General features: G+C 43.6%; 1 protein-coding gene across 3 annotated transcripts; it reads right to left on the bottom strand.

The window, feature by feature from the left end:
- Positions 1 to 578: 578 nt before the first annotated feature.
- On the bottom strand, positions 579 to 18,621 carry LOC139395704 (cleavage and polyadenylation specificity factor subunit 6-like). 3 transcript variants are annotated; one of them, XM_071143047.1, is made up of 12 exons: positions 18,528 to 18,621; positions 16,690 to 16,902; positions 16,326 to 16,429; positions 15,938 to 16,083; positions 15,401 to 15,580; positions 14,145 to 14,258; positions 9,181 to 9,691; positions 8,614 to 8,751; positions 7,897 to 8,012; positions 7,477 to 7,630; positions 6,590 to 6,778; positions 579 to 1,119 (listed from the first exon to the last, which is right to left on the bottom strand). In XM_071143047.1, the coding sequence occupies exons 1-11, from the start codon at positions 18,585 to 18,587 to the stop codon at positions 6,595 to 6,597; spliced, it is 1,920 nt and encodes a 639-aa protein (XP_070999148.1). In that variant the 5' UTR covers positions 18,588 to 18,621; the 3' UTR covers positions 579 to 1,119; positions 6,590 to 6,594. The 3 variants fall into 3 exon arrangements, with proteins under 3 accessions (XP_070999148.1, XP_070999149.1, XP_070999147.1); XM_071143046.1 differs by having other exon boundaries at positions 912 to 1,119; positions 6,590 to 6,793; XM_071143048.1 differs by lacking the exon at positions 8,614 to 8,751.
- Between the last annotated feature and the right edge of the window lie 12 nt (positions 18,622 to 18,633).

The following is an 18,633-nucleotide window of genomic DNA, read 5'->3' as shown; positions in this document are numbered from 1 at the left end:
TTGATCTATCACTAAAATAATTCCATATAAGTCAATCATTTTGTTCTACTTGTGTCAATAATATTAGAGTAATGAAGGGTTCCTTGGAATGTACTTCCTGGTAACACGAAGAAAAAAAATGAAAATCAAGAAGAAAAAAAATAAAAAATAATAAAGTTTTGCCCAAGTATAATCAAGTCCTGAATACCTCTAAAATCACTTAGCAAAGACATGGATTTTCACCTTTGGAATTCAAATGTCATACAGAAGTATACGGAGACTAAAAACAAACGTTTGTCAACAAGTAGCTACATTTTAAGTAGAACTTTTAGAACAAACTGATAAGTCAAAGATTAAAATATCTGTCACATGATCATTCAATGCATAAGAAGTTACGCTAAATTCAGTCAGATTTCACTAATTCTGGGCATCGGGACAAATACAATTTTTTTGGTCAACTGTGCTTCATTTGGTCAATAACAGCACAACTTTGCAACTTAAGTGAGAGTAAATCTAAAATAACTATTTCGTAAAATTCAACATGAAAAATGTATGCAGGCAAAAACGTACACATGTAAATTATTATTAAGTGTCAAAACCCCAGTAAACAGTTTATTACAACACAGAATCTATTTTAATATTCAAAGCAGAGACATTTACAAACATTATCCTAAACGAGAAAAGTAGGGAGGGGCACGAGAGGAAATGAAGATGAAAAAAAACAAAAAACCCTCCCTGTAAAAATCAGCTTTAACCTGACAAAATGTACACATTATAGCAGTCAAAAGTTGTCCGTTTTGGAATAGAGCAGGCAAATGTAGTCATTTGTTATTTTCGCTAAGCTTGAAAGAAGCCTGTCAACACAGGTAGATAATCATTTTTTCATTCACATCAAATAAAATTTCAGTAAAATAAAAATAGCTGTTGAGAAGTTTTTTTTTTATATATACCATGAGAATGATTTTAAAGAACACTACTTATAACCTTACACAGCTGTGAGCGATTCCCAGGTAGTCAGTCCCCTGGTAACCATGGAGACACAGACAAAGGGGGGGGGGGGGGGGGTAGTTGACAAGGCGATCCTGATGTAGGGCCTGCTGGTTGTGAAGAGGCGTCCTCGTCCCTGTCCTCTTCCGTAGGCTGAAATGTGTGAAAACGAAGGGTGGAGTTTGGTTTGGGGCAGCCCAACAATATACAGTTTGTTGTTTGTGTCATATCCCCTCTAATTTTACAGCACACACACAGACACACAGAGGACACTAAACAAATACATGCAGGCACTGTTCTTTCTAATGGTAGTCAACTTGTCAAGAGAGTGATTCCACATTACAGTGAGTAAGAACAACGTAGTGGCCCACAATGACTGACCCTGCTATACTGTTGAGATCTGAATTTAGAATGTACTCAAGTGTGTCATGCACTAAGTACTCAACTCATTTCAGACAAGGTTTTACAATCAGTTTGTGTGGATTGGATAAACCTGTTTAAATTGGTGCTCACAGAACATCTTATAATCTAATCTGAAAGTCCTTGGGCAGAAGATGGTATCTACAGAACGCTCAACCCCAACCCCTAGACCGAACGTACTTCTCAATATCTTTAGAGGATTAACACAGATGGACACAATATGGTATTAAGTCTACCTTGTCCTCTGATAGGTGGAAGTAAATGTGAGAATTCCACCTATCAAATCCTCTCAGATTTTCAACAAGTCCATAAAACCAAAAGGTGTTAGCGGCCAGTTTGGGGGATCGGTCCCCTAGTCTGAGAGGTGACGAGGGCATAGTTCTCCCCAAACGTTAATGTGGATTTTACCGATTGGATAGGATTTAAAACGCATAGAAATAATAAATAGAACAGACGAGTCATTGACTTGAATGCAGACCCTCGTTCTAGTCATTCTACAGCTATGCATTTAAACCTATCCGATAGGTGAAATCCAATTAGATAACATTTGTGCCCGGAGCACTGGGAAAAGCAGAGGACAAACATGGTCAGATCTCCATAGAGGAATGGTATTATTACATCAGGATAAAATGTAGAAAAACACACTCTTATCCCTACACACATGTATCAGTAGTCTGAAACAACTCTCACAGCCAGAGCCTGGCATGCACAGGATCAACATCACACTGACAATTCATTGGAATTGCAAACCACATAACCATTCATTAATATTTCAGTTCATAGATCACCCCCCAGACAGTTTCCAAACTCATACACCAGGTAAAAGGAATATTCTGTACGTTTTGGTTGTCGATGACAATTTACATTTATAAAAATAACTAGTTAATAGCCTAGTAATTATTAGTTTAATTGTTTATCAATATCATTTTTAAATCAAATTGAAGCCAGGTTTTGCTCAATTAGTGAATTTACATGGTGCATAGTTGGCAATATCACATTTTTAAAAATAGTTACTACTACCAACATTTCATTGAACAGATGTCCCATCACCCTCCGCACAATCATTTCAGATCCATTGAGCATCTCAAAGGGCCCACAGCATCACCAAGACATGTTCTCAAAACACTTAACAATTAGAATTATAACTAATGGACTAAAGAATGTGACCAGTTGCTGTTTTTGGTACTAACTTCCTGCAGAGTCTATTTTTGCTGGAGACATTGAACGAGTTTAAGGTGGTTGGAACAGTCGTCAAAATTAACCTTCTTGAGATGGTGTGGACACCAATGAGTGTTTTAGGAACCACATGATGCGTAGTTGTGAAGGATGAACACACCAGAGAGAGAGAGAGAGACAGTTAAAAACAGACTTAGAAATATGTTATCAGGAAATCAGCGCTGCTTTCTCCATGCCTGCAAAACATCACTGACACCTATAGACAAAATTGGAAAAATAGCTAGTCATTTCTTCCCTGTAAGTGGGCACATATGATCCCAACGCTAAATGAAACAAATGTTGAGGATCTGTGAACATAGATTGACAGGTAGTAAGCGTAGATCAAAGCATTTCCTTTACCATGAAGTGAGACCAATAGGAGTACAGGTTAATAAAGTAACCTCTCTTCACTTTGTTTCCTCGTCATTTAAAAAGTAATGACCAAAACTTTTAGATTGAATTTTTTTAGATTGATTTTGTGAGTTGTATTATTTAAAAGTCTTACGTTTATTTGAATAATTTAACAAAATGCTATTGCCATTTAAAAATGGGAGGGGGGGGGGAGGGGGGGTGATTCAGAGAAGTTACTGCAATCAAACATGTACATTCCAAAGGAGTTATCCCATTTAATGCGAGCATGGAGTCACTACTCAGCAAACTAACCGAGCCAATACAAAATAATACATCAGTTAGCGGTAACACAATCAGATGTCGGGGTACACATTCAAATCACTACTGGGATTTACAAACGGCAACATTACATTTGAGACAAATACCACAATTATTTTCTTGACTTCACCATTTCAGTGAAACACCCATCGACCTTCAATTCCTACAAGATATTTGGTACCAAGTCAAAAATGGTCTATTTCAAACTACAGCCTAAAAACAAGACAACCGACAGTGAAATCTCGAGATCCACTTCAAAATAGGTGTACCATTAGAAACATTAAAATATCCACATTAACAAAATGGCTGCCGTTGAATTGTGGACAATAGTGATGATTCTTTAGTCCTCATTGAAATATCAGATAAGTACTGTACCTGTATTGATTGATATTATCAGCATTTTTTCCAAGTACTCTACCCTCTGACAAAAATATTTTATGGTTTTCTTATTCGTTTACGGGATCAGCACATTGTGAAGCCCAGTATTAAGGGAAGAAAAGTAATCAAATTGACCTCACATTTACACGCAAACAGACATTGCTAGGGCCCTATAAAATCAATTGAACATTTTCCGTGTGTGTGTGTGTGTGTGTGTATATATATATAATAAAAACATTGTATGTTCTAAGTGCACAACCTTGTTTAAACAGGAGACCAGAAATTTACATTTTTGGGTGTAGTTACCCTTTAATTCAACTGTGCACCAGTATTTTGGGGTGTAGTTACCCTTTAATTCAACTGTGCACCAGTACCAGGGGTGTAGTTACCCTTTAATTCAACTGTGCACCAGTGAGCGTCACTGTTTGACGAGTGATGTTTCTGTAGCACCTCATGTGATTGCAGAGTTTGCTAAACAAATGGCCAGTGGATTTATGCAAATAATCACGATACCATTCTGCCAAGTAAATATTAACTACAGAGAAGCCCGTGTTTAACTGAGAATGTTTTTGAGGAAAACCTTTCCATCTACCAGAAGACTGTCGTCGTTATATTAGCATCATCGCTAACGGCTTAACAAAGTGGTGGACAGTCGCGGACAGACCAGACACTGACGTTTCCTCTTCAGAAAGTTAAAGAACAATAAGACTCACTGATGCATTTCATTCATATTTTATGATGATCTTGGACCCATTTAGTCGACGCCCCACCGGCCTCGGCACATTTAGTCGACGCCCCACCGGCCTCGGCACATTTAGTCGACGCCCCACCGGCCTCGGCACATTTCGTCGACGCCCCACCGGCCTCGGCACATTTCGTCGACGCCCCACCGGCCTCGGCACATTTCGTCGACGCCCCACCGGCCTCGGCACATTTCGTCGACGCCCCACCGGCCTCGGCACATTTCGTCGACGCCCCACCGGCCTCGGCACATTTCGTCGACGCCCCACCGGCCTCGGCACATTTCGTCGACGCCCCACCGGCCTCGGCACATTTCGTCGACGCCCCACCAGCCTCGGCACATTTCGTCGACGCCCCACCGGCCTCGGCACATTTCGTCGACGCCCCACCGGCCTCGACACATTTCGTCGACGCCCCACCGGCCTCGACACATTTAGTCGACGCCCCACCGGCCTCGACACATTTAGTCGACGCCCCACCGGCCTCGACACATTTAGTCGACGCCCCACCGGCCTCGACACATTTAGTCGACGCCCCACCGGCCTCGACACATTTAGTCGACGCCCCACCGGCCTCGACACATTTAGTCGACGCCCCACCAGCCTCGACACATTTAGTCGACGCCCCACCGGCCTCGACCCATTTAGTCGACGCCCCACCCCTCAACCCATTTAGTCCGCCCCACTAGCCTCGACACATTTAGTCGACGCCCCACCCACGTCCCACTAGCCTCGACCCATTTAGTCGACGCCCCACCAGCCTCGACACATTTAGTCGACGCCCCACCAGCCTCGACACATTTAGTCGACGCCCCACCAGCCTCGACACATTTAGTTGACTTCCTACTAACATGATTGAATATTGGTTCATTCCGTTTTAATGTCTGGATTCGGTGGTTCTGTCCACATTCTCCACAACGTGGATTTTACAGGGCCATACACTGCCATGAAGTATGTGTATATAGCCCCATGTTACCATCAAGGTACACAAAATGGATCAAAAAAACATGAGCCATCATTTTTTTGGAAATCAATCCTTCAATGTCATGGAAAAAACGCACAAAAAAAATGGCACATACAGAAATGATATGTAAAAGGTAAAAACCGTGTTAATCTAATGTTAACAGCACCAAAAGCAGTAGCAACACTCAAAATGGTCTGTTGTACAAAAACCGGGGCTTTAGAGTGAAGACCAACTACGCTACAGGAGAGATAGTGGGCTAGTTACCTAGTTACCACATTCCTGTCAAACGTTAAGGGAGTAAGACCAGATAACTATATGCCTAAAAATTCATATAGACAAAACATTTTACCAGCTTGATATTAATGTCATTAATTATACAAAAACATTAACAAATATTATTTTTCTTCAAGACCATCAATTTCAGCGTGATAAAAATACAAATATGGCAGATATGTGTCAAAGTTCACAGACGATAATACCAAAATCCTTTCCATTATTTAAACCCCAAAACCATACTTTGGCTTATATTAGAGAACTGAGAGTGGTTTTAAAATAGTTTAGACATTTCAATTTGCATGTAACCATTACCTCAGGTTAGCAAGAGTCAGAACCACCTACACAGTTTTGGTCATCATTTGGTGGCCTACAAAACAACTCATACAAACAACCCCCTTAAGTTGTACCGTCACAGAGTTCAACCTTTGACCCCTGCAAAATGTAGACTAATCATTTCTTGGCACATTGTGGCATCAGGTGTCAAAGAAACCCTTCAATAAACAATTGGCGTATTTTACAACCTTTCACAGGTGTTGATCATTTGTCATAAAGTACTTTTTCCATCTTAAGAGATTTAAAACATTTTCAAGCTTACCAGGGCTTCCATATAAAACGCCCCCTACAACACACACTCATGCAGTAGAAGCCTGACGACACAGTCAATGTTCAAAGGATGAAAGTAAACACAGTCAAAACCTACAACAAGTTTCAGACAAATAATATATATTTACACACATGGCAGCAATGAGTCAGTTCTGGTCAAGACTACAATAATGACCGCTGGAACAATGCCTTTACCTACCACCTCCACCTACCGTCGGGCTCCGCAGGGCGCGTCATGTCCCGCTCGTGGGCCTCTTGTTCTGGGCCGTAGCGACCTGGCCCCTGGCCTGCATTAAGCTGAGGGAGAAGAGTGGGTGACATGGTTACGGGTAAGGAGTTTGAACGGGGAAATACACACCTCCGCTAACGATGTCGGTACTCCCTCTCACGGTCTCTTTCTCGTTCTCGTTCTCTGTCCCCGCGGTGCCTCTCTCTCTCCCGGCTGCGTTCGCGGTAGTAGTCCTCGTGGCGGTCGCGGCTACGGGACTTGTGGCGCCGGCTCTTCTCCCGGGATCGGCTGTGGTCACGCTCCCTCGACCTCTCGCGTCTTTTAGGGGCAGAACTTACATTCATACATCAAACTCTTAACCAACCGCCAAAGCAGGTCTGTCCATCGGCCAAAACCATCAATCATTTCATAAACAATAACGTCACCAATACAACTGTCACTAACACTTTGATCTGTCAATCAATTACATTTGAGACAGTATTACCCAGACTGTTTTATAATAAGTGCATTCAACTACAGTTGGTAAAACACACATCACAACCATTCCCAGTCAATAAGAACAGAATAGTACAGGAATACAGGCACAATGACTAGCAGGTAGCGAACATCATCCTGAATTATCAGACGACACCTTCAATTCATTCACTTCTCTCAGTTATCTGTTATAACAACCAGGGTTGAAGTCAAATCGGTTCATTCCCTTATAATTCCAGTCAATTCAGAAAGTAAACCATATTAAAACTCAAGAAGAATTTGAATTACTGTGTGCTCCCTGAATTGAAACTGACCCCCCCCCCCCCCCCCCTCCCTGAATTGAAATGGAACTGACCCTCCCCCCCACTCCCTGAATTGAAATGGAACTGACCTCCCCCCCCACCCCTGAATTGAAATGGAACTGCCCCCCACTCCCTGAATTGAAATGGAACTACCCCCCCGAGTTGAAATGGAACTGCCCTCCCCCCTCCCCGCCAACCCTGACAGGAACCACAGGAGAATGAGGAAGAGGTTGTATTTACCTGGAGGCAGAGCCGTAGGACTTGTTCTCGATGCCGTGGAGACAGTCCTGTAGAGAGCTGATGAGAACTTTACAGCGGTCGTCAGCAGAGACCTTGGACTGCTTGATCAGAGAGATGGCTGTCACCAGAGTCTCTATGGCACTGCCGTAGTCAGCTGATGGAGAGAGGAAGACATTAACATCACATGGTACAGCTCAGACACTTAGATAAGGGTCACTTGTGAAAGTACGCAATACAATCTACAGCACATAGATAAAAATGTGTGTGTGTGTGTGTGTGTGTGTGTATTCAGCCCCACGGTAGAGTGTGTTGTAGTATTTGTGAGGTGTGTGTGTGTGTGTGTGTGTGTGTGTTCAGCCCCTCGGTAGAGTGTGTTGTAGCATTTGTGAGGTGTGTGTGTGTTTAGGGCATGATCCATACCAGCGCTAGCATCTGACACCGCCCTAGAGATGGCACTACTGGAGATGGCTCGGTTCCGGTTCATGATCTCCTCAAACTCTGCCTCGCTCAGCGGTGTCCGCGCCGACTCCATTTCCCTGGGACAGAGACAAGCAGGAAGGAGACAAGCAGGAAGGAGACAGCGTCAGTATCGAGAGAAAAAAAAAAAAAAAGTTGTCAAACTCAACAAACTCAGAACCACTAGATACAGGAAAGAGGACGTTTTAGAGGAAGGAAAAGCTATTTTTTTAGTCTTTCCTAACTCCTCGCCTTCTCAAAAGTCATTGGAGGAGAAGGTCAGAGGGGAGGGACCATGACTGTTCTCCACCAATTAATTTTGCGAGGTCGCGCAAAATTGAGAAATTGATCAAGCGCAAGAGAGATTGAGAAAACAGAGGGGTGAGACAATCAGATGAGTCAAGGAACACACAGTTAATGGACAGCTAAAAACGACACAGCAGACGCAAACCACGTTATCCAAGCCTGTGGGAATTAACACCAGTGATAACTAGCTAATCTAAGGAAACACACAAGACACACCACACAGTTTACTAACGCTTATCAAAATCATAGCTCGGCCAATCCATCAATCACAACAAGCATCCACTCTCAAAATTCAACAAAGCCAGGCACCAGGTCATTACAGGGGAAGCTAGTTCCTAATGTTCGTTCAGCGGGTCTGGCAGTATTTCTACTAACCCTGGGTCACTCGCATTGTGCAAGTGCTGGCCGCCATTTTTCAGATCGACCAGACCCTCGTTAATCCAGGGGTCTGGGCAGCCGCGGGGCAGGGGGGCCCTGAGGTCAAACTCACAGATTAGCGGGGGACGCTGGTTACTGTAGGCAGCCAGAGGAGGGAGGGAGGGAAGGGTGGATGGAGGAAGGGAGATTCAGGAGGGTCACTAAAGAAACCACGCTTCGTAGCCAAAATACTAAAAGACCCCCCCCCCCCCCTTTAAAAGACACCCCCCAACACAAACACAAAACGATGGCGGACTGTTGCTAAGGGAACCTGACAGCGCTATAAAACAAGGTGTTGGATGATGCCCTGGTGTTGCTTCTACCACAGCTGTTCTACATACTGAAATACATTCAGACTAAAACTGGCAGTATTTGTCATTCAATAGATCAGTTGTTTTCTTCCAACACGAACCATCATCTAGAGTAGAGTAAAGGAGGTTGGAACAGAACCAAAGGAGAAGAGGGAAACTGACTTTCTGTAGAACTGGCAGTACGTGACGTCATGATCCTGTCGGGTTATATTACCTGCCGGGGGGGCCGAAGTCTCCCCGGTCATACGGAGGTGGCCGTCCATAGGGGTCGTTGGGCCCGTTGGGGCCCCTGCCGTCTCCTCCAGGAGGGCCCCCCATGTTGTTAGGACCCCCAGGAGGAGGGAAGAACGCTGGGTTGACATGGGGAGCCGGTGGGGGGCCTCCAGGTCGGGGCCCGGTCATGTGTGGTGGGGGAGCGAGGGCCAGAGGTGGTCCAAGGGGCCCGGGGGGGCGAGGGGGGAAATGACCCGGGGGTGGAGGGCCCTGTTGGGGGGGTGGGGGGCCAGGAGGAGGGCCGAAGCCGTGTGGGGGAGGGCCAGGGGGGAGAGGACCCATGGGGGGCTGGCCGAACTGGCCGGGGAACATGACCGGGGGTGGGGGGCGGTCGCCACGGTTGGGGGGGCCTTGCATGGGAGGGGGGAGGCCCTGTCCTGGGGGAGGGGGGCCTAGGGGTCCAGGGGGACCTAGTGGGCCAGGAGGGGGTCGAGGTGGGCCCTGCATACCACCTGGAACACAGAAACACAAAACAGAAACTTCTTGAGTTTGGATTCCCTACCAACTGTTTGAAAGCAAATTAAAGCATTATGGTGACCCAGTGTCAGTAGACGGCGCCGAGACGTTCCCAGTGTCAGTAGACGGCGCCGAGACGTTCCCAGTGTCAGTAGACGGCGCAGAGACGTTCCCAGTGTCAGTAGACGGCGCCGAGACGTTCCCAGTGTCAGTAGACGGCGCCGAGACGTTCCCAGTGTCAGTAGACGGCGCCGAGACGTTCCCAGTGTCAGTAGACGGCGCCGAGACGTTCCCAGTGTCAGTAGACGGCACCGAGACGTTCACAGTGTCCGTAGACGGCACCGAGACGTTCCCAGTGTCAGTAGACGGCACCGAGACGTTCACAGTGTCCGTAGACGGCACCGAGACGTTCCCAGTGTCAGTAGACGGCACCGAGACGTTCCCAGTGTCAGTAGACGGCACCGAGACGTTCCCAGTGTCAGTAGACGGCACCGAGACGTTCCCAGTGTCAGTAGACGGCACCGAGACGTTCCCAGTGTCAGTAGACGGCACCGAGACGTTCCCAGTGTCAGTAGACGGCACCGAGACGTTCCCAGTGTCAGTAGACGGCACCGAGCAGTTCTTGGAATCCAGAGACCACGAACAGGGAACTCAAGTACTGCAGAAAATATCTTTGCTTGGGTTTGATGACTTCTGGATAGGAATTGTGACATTTTAAGTTGCATGACGTGTTGGTGAGAAGATATGAAAAATGCTCAAATGTGTGATCCTATCCTGTATGTTTAAGTCACTGCCTTGGAGGCCACCTTGACTTAGTGGGATCAAAGTTCAAGCCGAGAAGGCAACACAGCAAAGGACTCAAAACAAAAGCTGTGAATACTGACGTTGTACAACGTGAAGGACCACATTCACATCTCTGTTTGACACAAGGGGCGGGCTGCATCAACTCTTAAACTGGGTTAAATCATCTTGTTGCACCACATTTTGCACCAAATTTTAAACCTAGTTTTAAATTAAATCCTAGTTAAACCTAGTTTTAAATTAAATCCTAGTTAAACCTCGTTTTAAATTAAATCCTAATTAAATGAAACCTAGTTTTAAATGAATCCTAGTCAAATTAAATCCTAGTTAAATTAAATCCTAGTTAAACCTAGTTTTAAATTAAATCCTAGTTAAACCTAGTTTTAAATTAAATCCTAGTTAAACCTCGTTTTAAATTAAATCCTAATTAAATTAAACCTAGTTTTAAATGAATCCTAGTAAAATTAAATCCTAGTTAAATTAAATCCTTCCTCTAATCTATGTTCACTTTAAACCTAGATACAAAACGACAGAGTTCCTCAGAGAATAATTAGAGACCATTTGAATCCTGTTGAGATAATAATTAACTAACTCATTATTAATAGGCTATGTACGTTCCCAATTTGTACAACAATTGAATTGGGGCTTGTGATATGCCCAGCCTTGGTACGAATGATGATGTTATGGAACCTGCTGTAACAGGCCTGATAACAGTAACATTGCAGTGAAGTAGCATTAACCTTCATTTTAACATGCATTATAGGGATTGATATTGACCAGTTATTTATGCTTCCTAAATATTGGCGGGAGGAGTTGTCCATCGTCATAATGGGAGTTGTGGAGAGGGGCAAACTGCTGGGGAATCATCTCGCATATCTTCTGGGTGATCGGAGACCCGCCCTCTGGTCTGAAATAGACCCCGCCGGTCTTCTGCCACATCCTTTTTGGCTTTCTCTTGTTAAAATGATTAATTCCCCCAGCACGCTTTCATCCGATTTGGGTCCCTCTTCTCTTTAATCCGTGTCGATCCATTAAATCTGTCTCATAAAATGGCCCTACCTTCTTTTTGACAGTTGTGTTGTCAGTCTTTTTATCCTCCAGTACTTTACTAAATGCCTCCATCAGCTCCGACAATAAATAAATATATTTATTTTTTAATAAACTGATATATTTGAACTTATTTGACTTGCCATGGTCAGGTGGCTAGCGGACAAATAAGTGGCTAAATAACGTTAAGTAATGACAATAATACATAATATTGCATGCTAGCTAGCTTGGTTTATAAACTAGCTAGGGCCTCCCGAGTGGCGCAGTGGTCTAAGGCACTGCATTGCGAGCTGTGCCATGAGATTCTGGGTTCAAATCCAGGCTCTGTCCCAGCCGGCCGCGACCAGGAGACCCATGGGGTGGCGTACAATTGGGAAGGGTTTGGCCCAGCGTCGTCCGGGTTAGGGGAGGGTTTGGCAGACAGGGATGTCTTTGTCTCATCGCGCACTAGCGACTCCTGGGGCGGGCCGGGCGCAGTGCACGGTCACCAGGTGTTACGGTGTTTCCTCAGACACATTGGTGGTTAAGTGGGCATTGTATCAAGAAGCAGTGCGGCTTGGTTGGGTCGTGTTTCGGAGAACGCACGGCTCTCGACCTTCGCCTCTCCCGAGTCCATACTGGAATTGCAGCGATGGGACAAGACTAACAACCAATTGGATACCAGAAAAAGGGGAAAAAAATAAATTAGCTAGCCACAGTAGCTAACGAATAACAGATTTTATTTAAAATCAGAACCACGATGTAGTTCTAGTAGTTCTAACATTGTTTTTGTTTTTTTATAACGAAACAGCAACTTTGTGGCCTCATTTGTCAAGTAGGCTAGCTACTTCGTTTCAACTCACAAAATACCTCACATATTGATGTCACTGATCATATTTTAAAACTGTTAATCATGGATTTACTGATCCAGATTTGAAATGAAGTGGTGCAACACATCTGATTAATTATAAACCTAGATTAGCTCTAATCCCAGATGAATTATAAACCTAGATTAGCTCTAATCCCAGATTAATTATAAACCTAGATTAGCTCTAATCCCAGATGAATTATAAACCTAGATTAGCTCTAATCCGAGATGAATTATAAACCTAGATTAGCTCTAATCCCAGATGAATTATAAACCTAGATTAGCTCTAATCCCAGATGAATTATAAACCTAGATTAGCTCTAATCCCAGATGAATTATAAACCTAGATTAGCTCTAATCCCAGATGAATTATAAACCTAGATTAGCTCTAATCCCAGATGAATTATAAACCTAGATTAGCTCTAATCCCAGATGAATTATAAACCTAGATTAGCTCTAATCCCAGATGAATTATAAACCTAGATTAGCTCTAATCCCAGATTAATTATAAACCTAGATTAGCTCTAATCCCAGATGAATTATAAACCTAGATTAGCTCTAATCCCAGATGAATTATAAACCTAGATTAGCTCTAATCCCAGATGAATTATAAACCTAGATTAGCTCTAATCCCAGATGAATTATAAACCTAGATTAGCTCTAATCCCAGATGAATTATAAACCTAGACTAGCTCTAATCCCAGATGAATTATAAACCTAGACTAGCTCTAATCCCAGATGAATTATAAACCTAGATTAGCTCTAATCCCAGATGAATTATAAACCTAGATTAGCTCTAATCCCAGATGAATTATAAACCTAGATTAGCTCTAATCCCAGATTAATTATAAACCTAGATTAGCTCTAATCCCAGATTAATTATAAACCTAGATTAGCTCTAATCCCAGATTAATTATAAACCTAGACTAGCTCTAATCCCAGATTAATTATAAACCTAGATTAGCTCTAATCTGAGATTAATTTAAACCATGTTGGTGCAACCCACCCTAGGCGTCCTGTGAATTAAAATTCAAGATTGAGCGAGATTATAGATTTTGCAAGCTATTAGCAACGAAAGCCAAGAACCAGTTGGCCGAGTATCAGGACAGACAGGTCTGGATGGCTGGAAAGACCATCTTGGTATGGAGCAGGCAGGAGTGACTGGTCCAGATGGTAAGAGGTCAGCCATCTAAGACAACCCTTCTATACTCATTGTGTTGTCTAGCTTCCAAGAGTGCTGGACAGCCACTCTGTCAGAACAGCCAATAGAAACAGAACAAGCAACACAGCATATAAAGATTGACAGTTAAGACAGAATGATCAATAACCCAGGACTTAAAGTGTGTGTGGGGGGGGGGGGGGGAGGGGAGAAGAAGCTTGGTCAGACAGTCAGTCAGTGCAGGACTCCATAGACAGACAGGCCTTAATAAAGAGTCTTGGTCAGTCAGTCAGTGCAGGACTCCATAGGCAGACAGGCCTTAATAAAAAAGAACATGTAAGCAGGGGGTAGAGGGGGCGCGGGGGGGAGTAATCATTCTTATTTAATACATTAGCACTGTGAAGGGTTGCAAAAATCCAAAACATTACCAAAACTCCCAAAAATTCCAGGTTGGAAGATTCCATTGTAGCAAATTCCCTGAGAATTACATAAACCCTCCAGCTGGGATTTCTGGAAAATCTGGGATTTTTGGGAATATTTGGGGAAGATTTGCCAAACCCAAGAACTGTTGTCAACAGGAGTCGAGGCATTTCACCTCTGGGTCGCCAATTCCCATCACGTCCCGGCGGGAAGCAATTGAAATTCATATCCATCAGGTGGCCTTCTTGGTGTCTATGGTTAATGAGTTCAGGTGGCCTCATCCCCGACCCTAGTGGGAGGAAAAACACAATCACAACAAGGCTGTGACCACACTGGCCATCCGGCCAATGGCAGAAGCGCAGCTAGCAACACAGGAAGAAGTTGCCAAAGCAAAAAATGTATTGTGTTTTTTAAAATTATTATTATCTTAAGGGGGCGGGGGGTAAAGACGGGGGCAAACTGGATAAAACAAATGTTGAATAATACCCCCTCCCCCCATCCCAACACAATCCAAGTACTTCACTCAACTTCTGAAAGCAAGGGGACAGAGAACAGTAGTCAGAATTTAATGAAACAGACTAAATGTGTAGAGATGGTAGGTTGGTGCTATCCAATCCTTCCCACATATGGTCACGTAGAAGACAGGATAATACAACCAGACAGGAGGAGCCATCTTCAGTTCAGTCCATGCAGTGCATAACACCAACAGTAGTGGCCTGGCTGTCAGTGGAAGATCCATTCACACTGCTTACAGCAGAAACAGTACACCAGAAAGGAAGCCATTTCATTGGTTGAAAATCAGGGCACGGTTTAAATTTAACCAATTAAAACGGGCTTCCTTTCTGTATTGTTTTTCAGGGTATCTGCAGGTTCCATTTAGTTGAATTGAAGACTAACAACTTTTTTTAACTCCACTTTGAACACAATTAAATAGTTATTTTGAGGCCTGCCACAGCTGCTAATATTCCCCTCCAGAAATGAGCCCATGATGGTAAAAGGAGTCTTTTTGGGACTGGCTGTTAAACAGACATAAAATAAGTTAACCATTTCATCTATTTGTTCAGGGAACACATGATGAAAATACAACCATGTACAACACGGCAAAATAGGATCCAGAATAAATCAGATATATATATTTGGATCTTTAGACATTTTTTAATCATTGCATTTGTATGGGCTAATAGGAGTACGGCCAAATGTTCAAAACATTTTAGATCAAAACAATATCATAAAATAGCTAAATTAATCCTTGGTAATACCTTCTTAAAACAATTTCATATAGTTTAGTAGACCCCCCCCCCCACCCAGTTTAGACTGGGATTAGAATGACAATTTTAAGACAGACTTCTTAAGAACCAGCAGACACCCTGGTTTTAGCCGAGAGCCGTGCGAACGGACCGACCCGACTGCTGGAGTGGGAAGAGTACTCACCTGGGAAGTGTGGCGGGGGCCCTCCGGGTCCGATGGGCCCAGGGAAGCGGTCTCCTCCAGGGCCAGGAGGCCCAGGGAAGCGGCCTCGGCCCCTACCCATGCCCATGGGGAAGCCACCGCGGGGGCCCATGGTGGGGGGTCCCGCCTTCCCATCTCCGGACATCTGCCCACCCGATGTACCTGGGCATAAAGGGAAAGAAGAGGGCAGAGAGAACATTCAAATCCCCAACTCGTTGTGCTCACCCAATTAGGTAGTTCTGGACGCTAAAAAAACGAATTAGTTCACTAAATCAACGTATTTATTCAATGTAGTTATTAATCAAATGTATAAACTATTCTTATAGAATTTCTGCATTGACAGCAGAGGCAGACTCAAGCCCCAAATACTTGGGTCTGCTTCAGCGTATTTGGGTCTTCCCAGGTTATCAGACCTACCTTGTCATTAAACCGTGCAGAAAAACCAGATAACTCATTTATAATTATTATTCTATAACTCTAATTGCCCATCCCCGTGTGGAGGCACGCAGGTTCACCTACTTTTCCGAGACTGCATCTCGAACTGGCTGAGGGACTGTTTGTTGCAGGGGGTAACAATGGGGTTCTGTCCGTGGAGCTCCCGTTTAGCCAGCAGGTCCAGTAGCTTCCTAGAGGACGTGTCTGAGCCCACACACACCAGGGCAAACCTAATGGGACACACCAGGGCATAACGGGACCAAGTCACCATCTCTTTCTTTCCTTCTGGCTTTTATGGGGTATTTATTTTCTGTTTTTCTCTTTAAAATAACTGAATAAATGAAGATCAACGTACAACTACCTGTGTGTAGTTCAAAGGTATTAGGAAAGTCAACCACAAAAAAAAAAAACACTGTCTGTTCAGAGTGTCAGTGTGTAATGAGGGATCATGAAAGGCAAGGAGAAAGCTCACCCTTTACTCTGGCCGTTGGCTCTGTTCTCAAAGAACTTGATCTCCAGCAGATCCTTAATGCCTATTGATCCAATGGCGTCTGTCAAATCTTCGTCTGTTGTCCACTGGAAAGGGGAGACATTTTTGTATTTTATTTTTTACATCAAGACCCATTACATAATCGAAGCACATTAAGGGCTAGTTTCCCTGACCCCGACTAAGCCCATCTCTGGACTAAAAAAAACACTTCCAATGGAGATCCGCAAAGACCCACTGAGCACGCTTTTTATCTCCGGAGATAAGCTTCATCTGGGTCTGAGTAACTGGCCCGTTTATATTAATCTTTGTTATTCAGCAGGCGCTCTAATCCAAACCCATAACCTACCCATGTGAGATTGCCTATGTACAGGGCGATCCGCTTGCCAGTGTACGTGTAAACCACGTTGGGCGGGGTGCTCTTGTTCCCCTCGGAGCCAGCAGGTGGGGGTAGGTTGTCCAGGTAGTCCCGGTCCTCAGGTGCGTCTCCGTTATTATTGGCCGAAGGAGAGATAACATCGTCATACAAGTCTATCTGGTCATGGGCAGGGTAGTCTGATTCCTGTGGGGGGAATAGAACACAATAGGTCAACCTTACATCACAGTCAGTCAATCAATAGTTGTGCTCCAGAATGTCTTAAACTCTTCACGTCAATGTTGGGTCCTACAGATGATATGAACAAAGACGATCTGGAACGAGCCCCAACAACATGCTTAGACACGTGTGACGGTCAGAGAGCAGAATGAGGTCTTAGCTGTTTTGCAGTTAAAACGATGTGTGATATTCAGGACATTAAATACAAAAGAAGCAGACATTACTGCACATCTGAATAGGCAAACAATGTGAGCCATATTATCTAGCCAACATTTCAACGGTAACAGTGTGTTGCCTAGAGCTGGTTGTATTTTCAATCCAACAGTATAATATGTTGGACAGTCCCCGTGCTAATGAGGTCCTAACAAACACTTCCGGGTACTTTGCTTTGAGTCAACAAAACATTTGAATACGTAAAACATTCAAATGAGTGTTTGCAATATGCAGATTTGTTTGGCACAAATGGACTACTGCTCTGGAGATTATGACTTTGAACGTTTTTGAAATATCCCTTTAAAGTGCAAAGAAGCACATTGAAAAGACTCGGCAAGCATGAGAAACCTCAGCATACACAACACTTCAGTCTACACACACACTGCATCAGAGTGCAGTTGGCAATCTTTGCACAAAGCTTATATGCGAAACCATAGCGATTTCTCACACAAAAATGCAGATCTGGGTCAAATATCCCCCACGTAAATTAACAAAGCAGAGCTAACAAGTCCTATGTGATTGATCAATGAGATTCAAACTAATCTCAAAACGAATAGCAGTTCCATCTGAACTATTCATGTGACAAATACAGTTTGATTTGAATAGCATTTCCATTTGGCATTAAAAATGCAGTAAATAAACAAAAATATCAGATTTAGAAAGGCAGTTGATAAAATAAAATAAAAATCATTAATGTTTGTGCAACATGGTATCTTGAAAACGTTTTTTTTGCTTTGAGAAAAATTAAAAGATTAACATCAACATAACAGCTAACTTCAGCCTAGCCAGCAAGCAGGGGGAGTGACGCCGAGAGCGCAACAACCTTTTAAACAGTCGCCGACCGGAGGGAAACTACACTTTAATTATATTTAAAAAATAAACTCGTTATTAGCACAGTCCCTACTGTTTTATACTATTAGCCAAACAGTTACACGGTAATGTGTAACTAGGTAGTTGAATACCAATATAATGTTAGCGCACGACGACAAAGCAGGCCACGGTGTTTTTGTGTTGCGGAGGCCTTCCCCGCCACTTCGCCTCCGGTACAACACTGTCGTTAACAATGGAACGACCACGTTGGCTTGCAAAGTGAAACATATTTACCTATCAAAATGTATACATTAGCCAACAAACATCAAACTAAGGAGGGACACAACATCCACGTTACTATTTTTTTATTAAATATTTGACAAGTCATTGCGTAGTTGCAATTCAAAAACGCTGCGACGAACACAGGCAATCGCTTTGCAGGTCTCATCGGACGCCAGATAACTCGGTTTAACTTTCAACAAGCATTTTAGCAAATAAAATTCATAAGGCAAACCAAAAATATGTCTATAACGGTGCAAGATTTAAACAAATGTAACGGTTTTGCATACCTGGTTGAAATCCTCTTCAACATCGGCGTAGATGTCGATGTGATCAACTCCGTCAGCCATTTTCCAGACCACCTCCTCCACCGATCGACCTGAACAAGACAAAATG

The sequence above is a fragment of the Oncorhynchus clarkii genome, unplaced genomic scaffold (genome assembly GCF_045791955.1).
Source record: "Oncorhynchus clarkii lewisi isolate Uvic-CL-2024 unplaced genomic scaffold, UVic_Ocla_1.0 unplaced_contig_803_pilon_pilon, whole genome shotgun sequence".
Classification (NCBI taxonomy): domain Eukaryota; kingdom Metazoa; phylum Chordata; class Actinopteri; order Salmoniformes; family Salmonidae; genus Oncorhynchus; species Oncorhynchus clarkii.
This window is presented reverse-complemented; position numbering and strand designations above follow the sequence as displayed.